The sequence below is a fragment of the Petaurus breviceps genome, unplaced genomic scaffold, assembly GCF_028583685.1.
Source record: "Petaurus breviceps papuanus isolate PSGF00001 unplaced genomic scaffold, PetGlider_PUasm1.0 227, whole genome shotgun sequence".
Taxonomy (NCBI): Eukaryota; Metazoa; Chordata; class Mammalia; order Diprotodontia; family Petauridae; genus Petaurus; species Petaurus breviceps.
This window is the reverse complement of record NW_027185896.1, coordinates 689,182-704,260: the sequence shown is the minus strand read 5'-3', so window position 1 is coordinate 704,260 and position 15,079 is coordinate 689,182. Positions and strand designations below refer to the sequence as shown.

General features: G+C 37.9%; 1 protein-coding gene across 14 annotated transcripts in view; it reads right to left on the bottom strand.

Moving 5' to 3' along the window:
• Nucleotides 1-15,079, bottom strand: part of TNS3 (tensin 3) — a 427,559-nt gene that overhangs the window by 218,690 nt on the left and 193,790 nt on the right. The window contains exon 1 of one of the 14 annotated variants that reach the window (XM_069095440.1): nt 8,429-8,583. The exons of the other annotated variants lie outside the window; for them this stretch is intronic. Within the exon in view, the coding sequence (XP_068951541.1) occupies nt 8,429-8,449 (21 nt within the window). The 5' untranslated portion in view covers nt 8,450-8,583. Of the gene's footprint in view, nt 1-8,428; nt 8,584-15,079 lie in introns of those variants that run through there. 14 annotated transcript variants of the gene reach the window in all.

Genomic DNA, 15,079 nt, shown 5'->3' with positions numbered 1-15,079 from the left:
GGAAGTCAAAACCCATTATTTTACCCACCCCACCCCCCAAAAAAGAACAAAAGGAAAATATTATCAGAGTGAAGGAAGGCTCATGTTTTAAATAAAACTAATGTTTTTAAGTGCCCCACCATACTTAAAAGCTAAGGTTCTTTAGATAAATCAGCAGCCATTCTGTGAAGGTATAGGAAACTGACTCTCTGAGAAGTGAGGAACCATGCAATGCCCAATACTAGTAGGTACTCAAATCAATTAAAAGAGCTTTTACTGCTTGTTGTAGGACTTGGAACAGATGAGGAATCACTCAAACAGATTAGCAGAGAAGCAGTTAGATCCAGACACAGATCAAATATACAAAGAATAAAGTCCTACCCTATAAAGTCACAGCTTCTGTCAGGAGATCTCAGAGCACCAAGGAAAATGCTGAGAAACTGAGTTTCTCAGGAGAAGATTGGCTCTCTTTCAGAAGGAGCTCTTCACCGATGTCTCTTTCTCTCCTCTGGATTTAGCAAGCACATGCCTCATCTTAGAGCAGCACAGAAGCAGTAAAAGAAAGTTCAGCTCTTCATGGGTAAAAGTGGAAAACTTCCCGGGTGACTGTGGCCAGTCTTAAGTGCAACATGAAGGGTTGGAACAAGTTTGAAGCTCGATAAAGGTTAACTCTCAAGTCTTTGCAGAAAACATAATGTTTGCCGAAGGCTAGGAGTACCAGCCTCTGCCAAGACTCTGGATTATGGAGATTAGGGCTCTTCTGATAGACTGACATGACCAGGAACTGCAACTCCACGGTGTTCATGAGGCTCTGAATAGAGACTGTACATTTGAATACGAGGACAATAAGACTCAATGAACACTAATATGACATATGACTTTTATAAAGTTGAACCACGTGATGGCTAGTTTTATGATACACCTCACTGACAAAGCATTGTATTATCATCAGAAAAGCTCCTTCTAGTGAAAAGAAGGTAAAATGTACTTGCGGTATATTCATTGTTCATTTGAGCAAGTAAAATACAACAACTTGCTTGGTGACTTTCAGTATAGTCACATGTGCTGAATCCACACAGCCAAATCAGATAGCACTCCTGGATATTTGCCTCTTTTTTTTTCCCCCAAGTGGCTTCTTCTAATCTATCAAAACACTAAATATTATCTAGAGAAAAAGTTGCATCTGGAATCCTTGGTGCACTTCTGAGCACAGGAGGAAGGTAAAAGAGAATAATTTACACGTGAGCCTACCTGGAATAAAATAGCTCTGCTTCTCTCCCAGATTCAATCTAAATCTACTTGGAGGGTCTTACAGATTAAAAAACCCAGAAAAATGAAATATCCAAGTACATCATCTGGTCTCAATAAGCTGCCCTGACAAACAATCAAAAGAGTCCAAAACTATGGAATCAGAAATATTATTCTGACACCAAACAGGGTTCTAGACTACATACATAGGGTCAAAAAGGATCAAACAGGGCTTTGAGTCTGGCGGCCAACAGAGGGCAAAAGAAGCCTTACTAGGTAGCTTATAGACTGAGAGATGCCTGTCAGAATGGAGAAGAGGGTCCATAAATGTTAGGTCCAAATAAAGGAGAGCTCAAAATCAAGGGTAACAAGACCAAAGCACCAGATCAGTGGGACAGATGAAAATAAAGAAAAGGCATAAGTCAAATATTCCAGGTAGACAGACAGACAGAAAGAAAACCAAGCATTTATTATTTATTATGTGCCAGGAACTAAAAAAATGCCAAATATTCAAAGTTGCATGTGATCTCAGAGGCTCCCTTGATCAACACATTGATTTCTGAAGAGTATACCCTCTTCATCTCCAATTTCTATTTGAAAACTTCTGGTGAGGAGGAACCTACTATTCCAAAGGCAAACCATTCCACTTTTATCCAACTCCAATAGTCAAGAAAGGGTTTCTCTCTCCCTCTTCCCTTCCCTCTCTCCCTCCTTCCCCCCCCCTTCCTCCTCTCTCTCTTAAAATATGCCTCTGAAACTTCTACTTATTGTCCTCTGAGACCAAGCAAAATAAATGTTATTGTTCTGACTCAAAGAGTTTTTCAAATATTTGAAGATAGGTATCATGTGATCCTCTTTCACCCCCAACTTCTCTTATTACCCAAGCTAAATATTTCTAGACTACAAGTTTCATGAGGACAACAGTTGTCCTATCTGTATATTTTATCTATACAAGGAACACCTCACAGAGTTCACAAGGTCACAGAACAGTTTCTGAAATTTTTTAGAAATCGGAAATTCTCTAGTACAACTCACTTATTTTATAGATTAGGAAACGGAGGCCCCAAGAAATTAAATATTTGCCTAAGTTGGCATAAGGGGGTAAAAACAAGTTTTGAACTTAGATCTTCCTTCTGACTCCAAATTCAGCCCACCATGATGACTCAGTTTTCTGCAAAAAGGATGCCATTATTTAACAAATATGTGCTAAATTTGTATTGCAATTTTGAATCTGAGGCTATTTTGACCAGGTAAGAGCAAGTGAACTTGAATAGAAGAACTTAATTAAGGGTCAGAAACAAGTCCAGACAAAAAATCAAATAAAGAAAGCAAAGAAGCAAATTATACCCTGATTAGTTTTTTCTGGGCCTGACAGCTTTAGCCCAGTAGTGTGGTCTGGTAACCATGATCCCCTTGGATTCTTAAAAGGACTGGGTGAGTTATTTGAAGCTTAGCTTTTCCTTAGCACCCTGAGTAAAAGGGAAGCTCCCTGAAGGCACTGACTGTGGTTATTCAAAGATTTGGATCTACAATGTCCCATTTAGAAACTTGAGCATAGCAGGGAACTGATATTTGTTAAAAGGAATCTGACAATTGGTCAAATATACAACAAATACATCCTGTTATATGTTAATAAACATCTGTAAAGATTTCCTCCAAATTCCAATTTGATTATTTAGTATCACTGTGGTATTTTTGGAGATGGGAAATTTAAATCACAAAATATTTAAATTTCCTTGTTAACTGCTGTTGTTCAGTCTCACGTTTGACTCTCTGTGAATCAATTTGGGGTTTTATTGGTCAAGATACTGGAGTGGTTTGTCATTTCTTTTTCCAGCTCATTTTAGAGATGAAGAACTAAGGCAAACAGGGTTAACTTACTTGCCCAGGATCACACAGCTAGAAAGTAACTGAGGTCACATTTGAACTCACAAAGGTAAGTCTTCCTGACTTCAGGCATTCTATCCACTGTGCCACCTACCTGCTAAATTTCTATTAATTTCTTGCCAAAGTCAAAGAGCAAAGCAATGAAATAGGGCTAAAAAGGATAATTTATATCCCAGATTTTTCTTTTCTATGTTAATTATAGAGGTCTAGAGTTGATCATCTAAGAATGAAAATAAAAGTTCATTCAAAAATCAACTAAAGCATTCTAGTTATTTGTATAGTTTATGGGTACTTTGAAGTTAGTAAAATTAAGGAAAGTCTTATTGACACTTATTTTCCTGAAATTACTGGTTCAAAGTATGTAATTAGAGTAGAGAGAGACCACAGTGAACAGAAAAATTCTGCCATCAGATACTACTAAGTAACACCACAGAAGGTTTATGTTTTCATTGGCTGAGGTCCTCCACCTAAGAGCAGGGGTAACAGTGTAAGTCAAGAGTTCATTTAACTGTGGGATTCACATGAAAGATAAAAAAGATATCAACCAAACCTGGGTCTTTGTATTCATAAATCTACCATTAACCTTCACTAGGTGAACTGAAAAATATCAGAAATATTAATGATTTTAAAATAATTATTTCTCAGACCAACATCCCCCCCCCAAAAAAAACACAGTTCTTTTTGGAGGGGGCACATGTTAGGGAGAGAATATTAGAGAAGCAATTGCACCACACTGTCCTCTCATGACCCTGCTAATCATACACTATTTGCTCAATCAGGGCCAGATGCCCGATACCAAAGTAAATATTTCACATATACTATTAACCCAACTTAATCAATAGACATTTGTTAAGTACATACTATGTGAAGTATCAAACAAGCTGGGGAATATACAAAGCTTGTGCAAAGCATGGTGTGAGTCCTCAAAGAGCTTATAATCTAGTAGGCAATAAAACACACAATCCTGTGATTACAGTACAAAAACTAATCCATAGCATGTGCCCAAAATTTTAAAATTGATCTACTGGAAAGAGTATTTACTCCATAATTAGAAACCATGGATTCAGATTCTACCTTTGTGACTTTGTAATTTACTTACCTACTGGGCTTCAGTTTCTCAGATGTGAAAAGGAAATTATAACAAACTAAATGAACTTGGAGGTCCCTTCCAACTCTAGATCTATGGTCCCATTAGTATGTTATGGTGGGTCCTTGTGGGGTGAGGAGCAGAGGGAGATCCTCTGACCCTGTCCCCATTCTGGTGCAAGTCCCCATCATGTCAAGCCTGGACTATTGTGACAGCATGCTGGTCAGTCTGCCTGCCTCAAGTCTCTCCCCACTTCAATCCTTCCAGTCAATCACTACAATGATTTTCCTAAAGCTTAGGTCCCATCATGTCACTTCTCTACTCAAAAATTCCAATTGTTTCCTATTGCCTCCAGGATAAAATTCAAAATGCTTGTTTGGCATTCAAAACCCTTCATGACTTAGCTGCAGTCTTCTTACACCTTACTCCCTAATATGTAATTGTTGATCCAGTGACCATGGCCACCTGGCATTTCTACTCTATCTCTTAGTTACGGGCATTCTCTCTAGCTGTACCCCCTCCTATGCTCTAACTACTGACCTCACTGATTTTCTTTGTCTCAACTAAAATTCCACCTTTTACAGGAAGCCTTCCTCAACCTCTCTTAATTCCAGTACCTTCCCTCTGTTAATAATTTCTTTTAGCCTGTGGATAGCTGGTTTGTATATACTGGCTTACATGTTGTCTACCCATTTAGACAATACTCTTCTTGAGGGCAGGGGCCGTCTTTTGCCTCTTTCTGTATCCCCAGCACTTAGCACAGTTTGTGGCATATACTAGGTGCTTAATAAGTATGTTTTAATTGATTAATCTTTATTAATTCAAAAGATCAGGGAAAACTACATGAAGGAAGTCATGTTTAAGTTGCATTTTAAAGTATGGGTAAGATTATAATGAAAACATAAGTAAGGGAGGTGAGAATTTGGGGCATAGGGAAGCAACATGAACAAAGGGGAAGGGGATTGTAGACAGTTTTCAGTGTTTCCGTTCAGTTGGAAAGTAGAATGAAGAAATACAAGACAGGTAAAGCTCTGAAAAGGATGCATGGTGCTATGTAACAGAAGGCCTTGAATGCCCAACCAGAGTCTGAATCTTATCACAGGCACTGAAGGGAAGCCACTGAACAATCCTGTTAGTCTGACAAGGTCAAGATCTGTGCAACATAATGACAGACAGAAAGAAAACAATTGAAAAAAATAATCTAGTTAAAGAAAAATTGAGTAACATTTTCTATTTTTGCAAAATCTTTCTCCTAAGAGCTATCTTTTTTTTCTTTTTGACCACAGAATGCATGCAAAACAATGAAGAGCTGAAAAAGTCAAAATTTTTCTTTGATCCAAGGAAGATTTTCTATCAATCTGAGCTTTCCAACAGTGGACTGAGTTCCCTTGTTAGGGAGAAGGTTCCTGCTGACTGGAAGTTTTCAAACAGAGCTGGGACAAACACTTCTCTGGGATGATCTGGGGAGGGAGTTCTAGCATAGGAGTGGACTGAGCTGGATTATTTCTAAGATCTCTTCCAGTCTTAACATCATGTCATTATCTACATAATGAAGCATTTGACCTTGCTCTCGTCATCTCAAACTTATATTCTCTTTGTCAAACAGAATTTAGAGTTTATACATGGACCAGCAAAAACTCCTGTCAAACTGGAGGAAAACAAGACAAAAAACAGGCCTTAATTTGTCTAATTTGGTCAAGAATATCAAGTACTTTATTATAATTGCTGTTGCTACTCCTACTGCTAATTATTATTACTACCACCACCACCACCACCACAATTGGCAACAAGGCCCAGTACAAAGAATATTATACAGGAAGGTCAGAAGACTTGGTTTTGACTGTAGACCACATTTGTTAGCAGTGTAACTGACTGGGCAAATCACTAAATGCCTCTCTACTACAAATTAGTGCAAAATAAAAATAATAAATACTTGGAAAAGGTATATTCACATGTTTTTGTGTTATTACTTGTATTTTCATTGACACAGGGTAAACTTGGTGACTATGAATTCTATAGTTTCTATGATCTGAAACTTCATTATGTACTTAGCAGAAATATACTAATTATATAACTTATACAGAATTAATTAGTAGATTGGTTACTACAGACCAGACGAGCTGCTTGTTCCAGCAGACACATTAAGAAGTTTCAAAAGAGTAATTCACTTGCTTTACAGAGAGACCCAATTATTATTAGTTAGCACTAAAAACAAAAATAAGACAACCTCAGGCTTCTTTGACAAAACTATAGAAGAGCTTGAAGACCAAAAGAAAAGATTCCTATTATCCAGATACAGTTTGATGAAAGAAAAAGTTCGGAAACTCCCAAACGCAGTTTCTGAGTGCTGGAAAGGAGAAATATGACTAAGTTAGCAAACATCAGCAGAAAATTAAGGGAAATATAATATTTCATTCCTTAGAAAAACATTTTTGAGTGCCTACTATGTGGGAGGCTCATTGTTAGGCAATGTGAGGGGTACAAGAATGAATAATACAGTTGAGAAGATGAAATAAGAGCCAGGCACAAAAATCTGTAATGTCAAGTAGGATGAACTGAAGTCTTATAACAGAAGTGTGAGCAAAATTCTATGGTAAGACTTCATGAAAATGGTATGTGAGGGAGGCCATAAAGGAATTTTTATAGCCATGGATTGGAAAGATAGTATTCGAGGAAGGTAAAATGACCATGAGAAAAAAGGGCAGGGGGAGGCCAGAAACTTCAGTACACTATTTAGTACAGGGTACATAGAAGGAAAGTGAAGTTAAGGCTGGAAAATAAAAGGTAAAATCATGGATGGCCTTAAGTGTTCATCTAAGAAGTTTGGCTTTTAAACCTTACACAATGCACAGCTCTTTAAAATTTATAAGCAGAAGAATGGTATGATGAAACTTGTGTCTTAGGAAGATTATTAGAAGATTATTAGTAAGGAAGAAGTATAGAGGATAGATTGGTCAGGGGAGAAGACAAAATACTGGGAAATAAAACTCAATGAGTGATGGGTATATGGCGGTGAGAGAGAGAAGAGTCAAAGATAACCTTGAGATTTCAATGCTAAGCATATGTCTAGGACTGAAATGTCACTGACAATCAAATCCGAATTAGGAGCTGGTTTGGGAGTTTAAATAAAAATATATTATATTTATATAGCACGTTGCTATGTACAAAGTGGCTTGATGTATTATAGCATTTGAAGAAGAAACAATCTGAAATTGGGCATGTTAATTTTCAAGTACAATTACAGCAAAATATCAGCAAATACTGACAGAGCAAAAAAAAAAAAATATTTAGGAAACAAAGATAGAGAAGGAAAAGTAGTGCTTAGGAGAGAGGTCAACTCTTTCTTTGGAAGTAATTTCTAAGAAGTGCTCACTGAAGCCATGAGAGTAGATATGGTCACCAGAAATACAGCACAGGAAAAAGACTCAAGAACGAAATACAGAGCCTTGAAACCTATGAAAAGGGTCCTAAACCATTCCCTAGAATAAAAGACAAAGAATAGATGAATGAGAAAATACTTTTCTGTAATAGTCCTGAAGTCTTGTTGATTTTATTTATACTTGGATCTATTTTTACCAAACAGAATTCAATATTATTCTGAAAAAGAATTATCTGCCTAATGGACTATAATAATACTCTACTAAGAATTAGTGTGCCTCTCAGAAATGACAGGATGGTCAACTAAAAGTGATTTGAAAATGTCTGTTCAGGCTCCTACTGCTACATTTTTAAAAGTTAAGAGTAAATCTTATCCATCAACTTAAATGACCCAAACCTGCTATCATATTTAAATTATAACACCAAAACTCTGAAAATGGTTTGGCTAATATGGGTGGGAAAAAATTGGGGCTGGACTGAAGTATATAGAAGTAGGAAAAAACTCTATAGGATGACTACAATTAAGTAAATGAAAACAACCCTTAGACAAGAGAGCTTTAATTATCTGCAGTGATCCATCTTGCACTAGAAAATAGATGAGGGAGGCAGGAAGGAAGCACAGTGAATAGAGCACCGGCCTAGAACCTGAGTTCAAATCCGGCCTCAGACACTTAACACACACACACATACACAAAAACTAGCTGTGTGACCTTGGGTAAGTCACTTAACCCCAAATGCCCTACCTTCCCCTCTCCAAAAAAATGCAAAAAACCCCAAAATAGATGAGGAAATATACTTCTCTCCTTTTCATAGCTAGATGAGGAAGGAGAGAAGCAGAGTAGTACATACCTGTTTATATTCAATTGCCATGCTAGCAGATCTTGCTACTAAAATATCTCAAACAGATAAAGAGCCTTAAATAGCCATATTCCATAACCACCTTTTAGTCACAACACTCTTCCTTATAACTGAATGAATTTCTCCTATAGTCACACTGGTGGATTTTTCCCCCAGTCCAAAGTAGAAATGACAAACATCTGTTCCCCATCTCCCATTAATAATCCTTCATACACTTCAAAAATCCTTAGTTTAATTCAACATTTATTACCCATCAGTCTAGTCATCTCTAGGGTAATCACAATTCCTCTAACTTTTCCTCCATAAGTCACATTTTCCATCTTTTTAATCATTTCTGTGGGTCTTCTTTGAATTCTCTCCAAATTTTTTCATATCCTTAAGAACCAATTCCAAAACTTAAGAGGCTCTAATAAAAGCCTGTTGTTGTTGTTCAGTCATTTCAGACCCTTCTTGACCTCATCTGGGGTTTTCTTGGCAAAGATACTGGAGTGGTTTGCCATTTCCTTCTCCAGCTCATTTATAGATGAAGAAACTGAGGCAAACAGGGTTAAGTGACTTGCCCAGGGTCACACAACTAGTAAGTGTCTGAGATCAGATTTGAACTCATGAACACAAGTTTTCTTGATTCTAAGTCCCATGCTCTATCCATTGCTTCCTTAATAAAGCCTGACCAATGCCCATTAGGGGAGCAAAATGATCTTCTAGTTCTTCCATTTTGTATACAATTTCTAATTCAGCACAGTATTGTTTGGCTTTTCTATAACGTTATAGTCTTCGTTCAAAATCACTCTTAGATTGACTCTCTTCCACTCCACTCCTGTTACAAATATCATACAGAATCTCATCACCTAAGGATTCAATTCTGGCAAAAGTCTGTTAGCTTGGAAGCCTGACTCCAGTCTTTCTTTACTAGAAACTAATCTGTATACCACCACTTTGACTGATCTTCCTCAAACAATTTTCAATCAAACTTTCACTGTTTCAGATCCTGCAATGGCTCAGTTTAATTAAATAAACATTTCTTAAGCGCTTACTACATGCTGGCCAAATGGTCACCCTGGGCACTAAATGCCAGGCTACAAAGACAGAGATGAAAACAGTCTCTGATTTCAAAGAACTTGACCCTCTGCTGGGGAAAAGATCAGTATTTGTAGACAATGTCTTTTCAGAGTTCTAAAGGACTTTAGAAACTATACTTCATATAGGACCAAGAATACTTTCTGTAATGTCTACAAGTGATAACCCTGCTTTAGCATAGAAAACCTTTAGTAATGAGGAATCAGCACAAAGAAGGTCCATTTCATTTCTGGATTACTCATATTAATAAGTTTTCTTTTACAATGAACTGAAACCTCACTCTAAGCAACTTCCATCAAGTAATCTACTGATCTGTCCCCAGGTCCAAGCAGAACAAATTTAATCTTTCTTCTACATAACAGCCTTTCAAATGCTTGAAGGTAGCTATTGCATCCCACATAAACTGTCCTTTCTACTGACTCAAAGGCTTACCAGCTAGGTGGCACAGTGGATAGAACACTAGGCTTTGAATCATGAAGACTCATCTTCACTCATCATCATCATCATCATCATCTGTCTCCTCTGAATTAGTTCCAGTTTATAAAGTCCTTCTTAAAAATGTGGTATAAAACACAATAATCTAAATACCATCTGATTAAGAAAGAATGCATCAAAAATAGAACCTCCATCATTCTAGTGACTAATACTTCTCTTAAGCTAGCCTAAGATCAAATTATCTTTTTTTTTTTTTGCAAAATTATGTACTAGATTCATGTTGAGGTTGCTTTCCTAAAATCTACTTCTAACTGTTGTCTACTCATGTTCCCTAATCTTGTAACTGTGATGTTGATTTTTCTACTCTAATCCAAGGCAAATGTAAATTTATCTACATTAAATTTATCCCATGTGTCCATCAATTTGACTTCTTGAGAACTTTTATGGATTTTGATTCTGTCATTCAAGAAGCCCCAGATTCATGCCATCTGCAAATCTGATAAGCATGTGACCTATTCATTCATCTAAATTATTAATAAAAATATTCAATGGAAAAAACTCAAAAACAGATGAATATGGAGTCAAGGAAGATCTAGGTTAAAACCTTGCCTTACACACTGAAAATCCCAAATAGGGTCCCAAAGAGTCAGCACACAAATGAAATGACTAAACAACAACAAGCAGCCTTTAGACTTTTAACTTCCCAATCCACTCTTCATATAAATGCTAAAGGAATATTATTCTCAAGTCTTCTCTTTTCCCTTCAGTTTGTCATCATCTTCAACTTTTTAAGGTTCACAATTCTTAAGCACTAATACTGTATATTCTAACTTCTTTTAGAGTTGCCTACATACATGAATAAATTAAAGTCCCTCGAGACCAAAAATTCTGGGTTTTTTCATCTTTGTTTCCCAAGAGTTTAGCACGAAACTCTGCCTATCATAGACTTATAATGCTACTCAAATTCTTTTCTATCGCTCAAAGTGCTGGGCACAAAATGTTTTGAAAATAATAGGTACTCAATGAACAGATAGTGATGCCTGATTTATTCATTTCTTAATCATAATCTTTAGGGCAGGAACCACAAGGAAGTTGAGATGAAAGCCACCAAGAATGTGCCCAACTTCTCAGGGTTCTGGGGCCCTGGGAGAGTCAGCCACCAGAAGTATTTGGGTAAGCCCCATAGTTATATACCGGATATTACAAATCATATTCCCATAAACAAAGTAACTTGGATGTGGTGAAGCCATTACTATTAACTGAAACATTGATAACCCAGATATTATATGTTACTCTTGAGTCTCAGGTTCTTTCATGTTAAAAATAAAAGACGTCAAGATGGTGGAGTAGAAGCAGGACCTCCCCGCTGCTCCAGCTTCCACCTTCCCCAATATATGTAAAAAGGGGACTTTAAACAAACTTTGGAGCTGCAGAACCTACAAAATGACACCTGCTGAGGACAGCCAGGCAGGCCTGTAGCAAGAGGCCAGCACAGCAGCGCTCTGGGAGCCAAGCCCAGCCCCATACCCAAGGCTTTAGCCCCAGGGCGGACCTGACCAACCACTGGTGGAGGGACTCCAGATCAGCAGCAGCTGTGGCCATTCCAGATTTATCAACACATAGATGTGAAGGACAAAGTGAGAGGTCAGTGTAGTCTGGACTTTGGGACCCAGTAAGTGGGAGTACGTGGCTTTTGCCCCAGGGCACAGCCAGCCAGCACTATGTGGCAGCTTCAGCTCCTGGCCTGCAGAGTGTAGGGGAACCAAGCACCAGTCTGAGGGATAATCGCTCTTACTTTAATCTGCTTGGATCTGGATTACAGTCTAGGGTGGAGGTCCTGGGGTGTGCATCCAGCTTGCCAGAGTGGGTGTAGACCTCAGAGAGGGCACCCATCTAATACCACCAGCAACTAAGAAAACCCCAGTATTTGGGATGCAAGCTCCCCTGTCTGGTGGCAGAGTCCTACTGTGGTAAAAAGCCAGGGGTCAAGTGACTGAGGGGCAACATGACCAGGCAAAGGAAACAAAGCAGACAGAAGATTCCAACATTACACTCCTATTTGGGGGACAAAAAGGAGCAAAGCATGGAACAGGAGGAAGACAGTGAAGTCAGAAATCCTGCACCAAAAGCTTCAAAGGAAAATACGAGCTGGTTACAGGCCATAGAGGACCTTCAAAAGCAGATAAGAGAAGTGGAGGAAAAATTGGGAAGAGAAATGAGAACAATGCAAGAAAATTACAAAATGAGAGTCAACAGCCTGACTGAGGAAAATAACACCTTAAAAAATAGACTAACTCAAATGGCAAAAGAGGCTCAAAAAGGCAATGAGGAGAAGAATGCCTTAAAAAGCCAATTTTGGCAGATGGAAAAAGAATCTCAAAAGCTCAATGAGGAGAATCATTGCTTCAGAATTAGACTGGAGCAAATGGAAGCTAATGACTTTATGAGAAATCAAGATGCTGTTAAACAGATCCAAACAAATGAAAGAATAGAGGGCAATGTGAAATATCTTATGGGAAAAACCACTGACCTGGAAAATAGATCCAGGAGAGATAATTTTAAAATTATTGGAACACCTGAAAGCCATGATCAAAGTAAGAACCTAGAAAGCATCCTCCAGGAAGTTCTCAAAGAAAACTGCTCTGATGTTTTAGATCCAGAGGGCAAAATAGAGGTTGAAAGAATCCATCGATCACCTCCTGAAAAAGATCCCAAAAAGAAAACTCCTAGGAATATTATAGCCAGGTTCCAGAATTCCCAGATTAAGGAGAGAATATTACAAGCAGCCAGGAAGAAACAATTTGAATATTGTGGAAACACAATCAGGATAACCCAGGATCTGGCAGCTTCTACACTGAGGGATCAAAGGGCTTGGAATATGATATTCCGGAGGGCAAAGGAGCTGGGATTAAAACCAAGAGTCATCTACCCAACAAAACTGAGTATCATGTTTCAGGGGAAAATATGGTCATTCAGTGGAATAGCGGACTTTCAAGCATTCTTGCTGAAAAAACCTGAGTTGAATAGAAAATTTGATTTTCAGATACAAGAAGCAAGAGAAGCATGAGAAGGTAAACAGGGAAAAGAAATCATAAAGAATTTATCAAAGTTGAACTATTAACATTCCTACATGGGAAAACAGTATTGTAACTTATGAAACTTTTCTCAGTAGTTGAAGGCAATAGAAATATATATATGCGTGTCTATATATGAGGGTATATTGGCATATGAATACATATGTGAATGAGTGTATATATGTTTACAGGTATACACAGATAGAGTACACAGGACCAATTTAACAGGAAGGGAGGATACTTAAAAGGTGAAAGAAATTAAGAGGTGAAAGAGGAATATAATGAGAGGAGATGGGGAGAGACAGAATGGGGTAAACTATCTCATATAGAAGAGGCAAGTGAAAATGGTTACAATGGAGGGGAAGAATAGGAAGGCAAAAGGGAATGGGTCAACCTTATTCCCATTGAATTTGGCTTGAGGAAGGAATGAAATACACACTAAATAGGGTATCTCACCCTCCAGGAGAGTAGGGGGAAAGGGGATGAGAGGGGGGATGATGGAAGGGAGGACAGGCTGGGGGGGGGAGGGAAGTTGGAAACACCCACTTTTGAAAAGGGATGGGATCAAAGTAGAGAATAGAACAAGTGGGAGGTGGAATAGAAGGGAGGGAAATACAGTCAGTCTTTTACAATAAATCTACTATGTTATTGTTTTGCATTAGCCACACATGTACAACCTATACTGTACTGCTTATCTTCCCAGTAAGGGTGGGTGATAAGGGAGGAAGGGAATGAATCTGAAATTCAAAGTGTTAAAATCAAATACTCAAATATATACATATATATATATATACTATTATTAATACTATTTTACATGTAATTGGGAAATAAGATATACAGACACTGGGGCATAGAGATCCACTGGAAAAGGCAAAAGGGGTATGGGAGAAAATATGGGAGAGAGCAGATTGGAGGAGGTGATATCCTGTGGAACTGCTATTTTGGGGTGGTGGGTAGGGGAAAAACGGGAAGAAAATTTGTAACTCAATCTGGCAGAAACAAATGATGTAAATCGGAAGTTAATAAAGCATTTGAAAAAAAAGAAAAATAATAAAAGAGAAGGTTCCACTAGATGAATGCAGAGGTCCAGTTCTCCAATCTATGATGTGCTATAATCCCTATCACCATCAGAGTTATAGAAGAGCAAGCCTTATCCCCCAAAGGCAGTGTCTTAATGGGTTTAGCCTAGAACAGAGTAATGGAAAAGAACCTATAACATGGACTAAAAAGACCTGGCTGAACATGGGTAGCATATGATTGCATTGAAATATTACTGTGCTTATAGTATAAGAAAGGATGAGCTCAATGATCTTAGGAAAATAAGGATAGACTTGAACGAAATAATGAAGAATGAAATGCACAGAGCCAGGAGAGCACTGTGTACATTAACAGCAACTAAGTCATTTTGAATTTTGTAAATAACTTCAAAGGACCTATAAAAAAAGACACCATCTACATCCAGAAAAAGAACTAATAGATGTATAGAATGATTTTACCCCCCCCCCCACGTATACACACCCCTATCTGTGTCTAATGGTAGCTATCTTGGGGGAGGGGGAGAAAATAAAGAAAAAAAAAGAAAGTTACATCATAACTTTATCATGTATTTAAAAGGAACAGCAAGTTACAATGCATAGATTTGCAGTTTGATGTGTAATAATCTTTTTTTTCCTACTATGTTACAGAAATGGTTGTTTTATTTCTTAAGCTCAGACTAAAATGAACTTAAAAAAAAAGACCTCTGTTCCAATTTGGCTGGAACTCTACTGGAGATCTATGACCTTGAGCAAATCACTCAACTTCTCTCAGGACCCACTTCCTCATCTGTGAAACTTCAATTCAACAGATACTTAAGATGTTTAAAACATTGTGCTAGGGCCTTTGGATGGAAAGGTTAAAAAACTAGTTTCCTTAAAGGAGATTGCCCCCTCCTTAGATCCTTATGAGTTAGTGGGTTGAGAATGGGAGATGTGTAGTATGGTGGGCAGAACATGTATTTAAAAGGAACACTGGGAGTCAGAAGGCCTAGGTTCAAATCTTGACTTTGCCACTCACT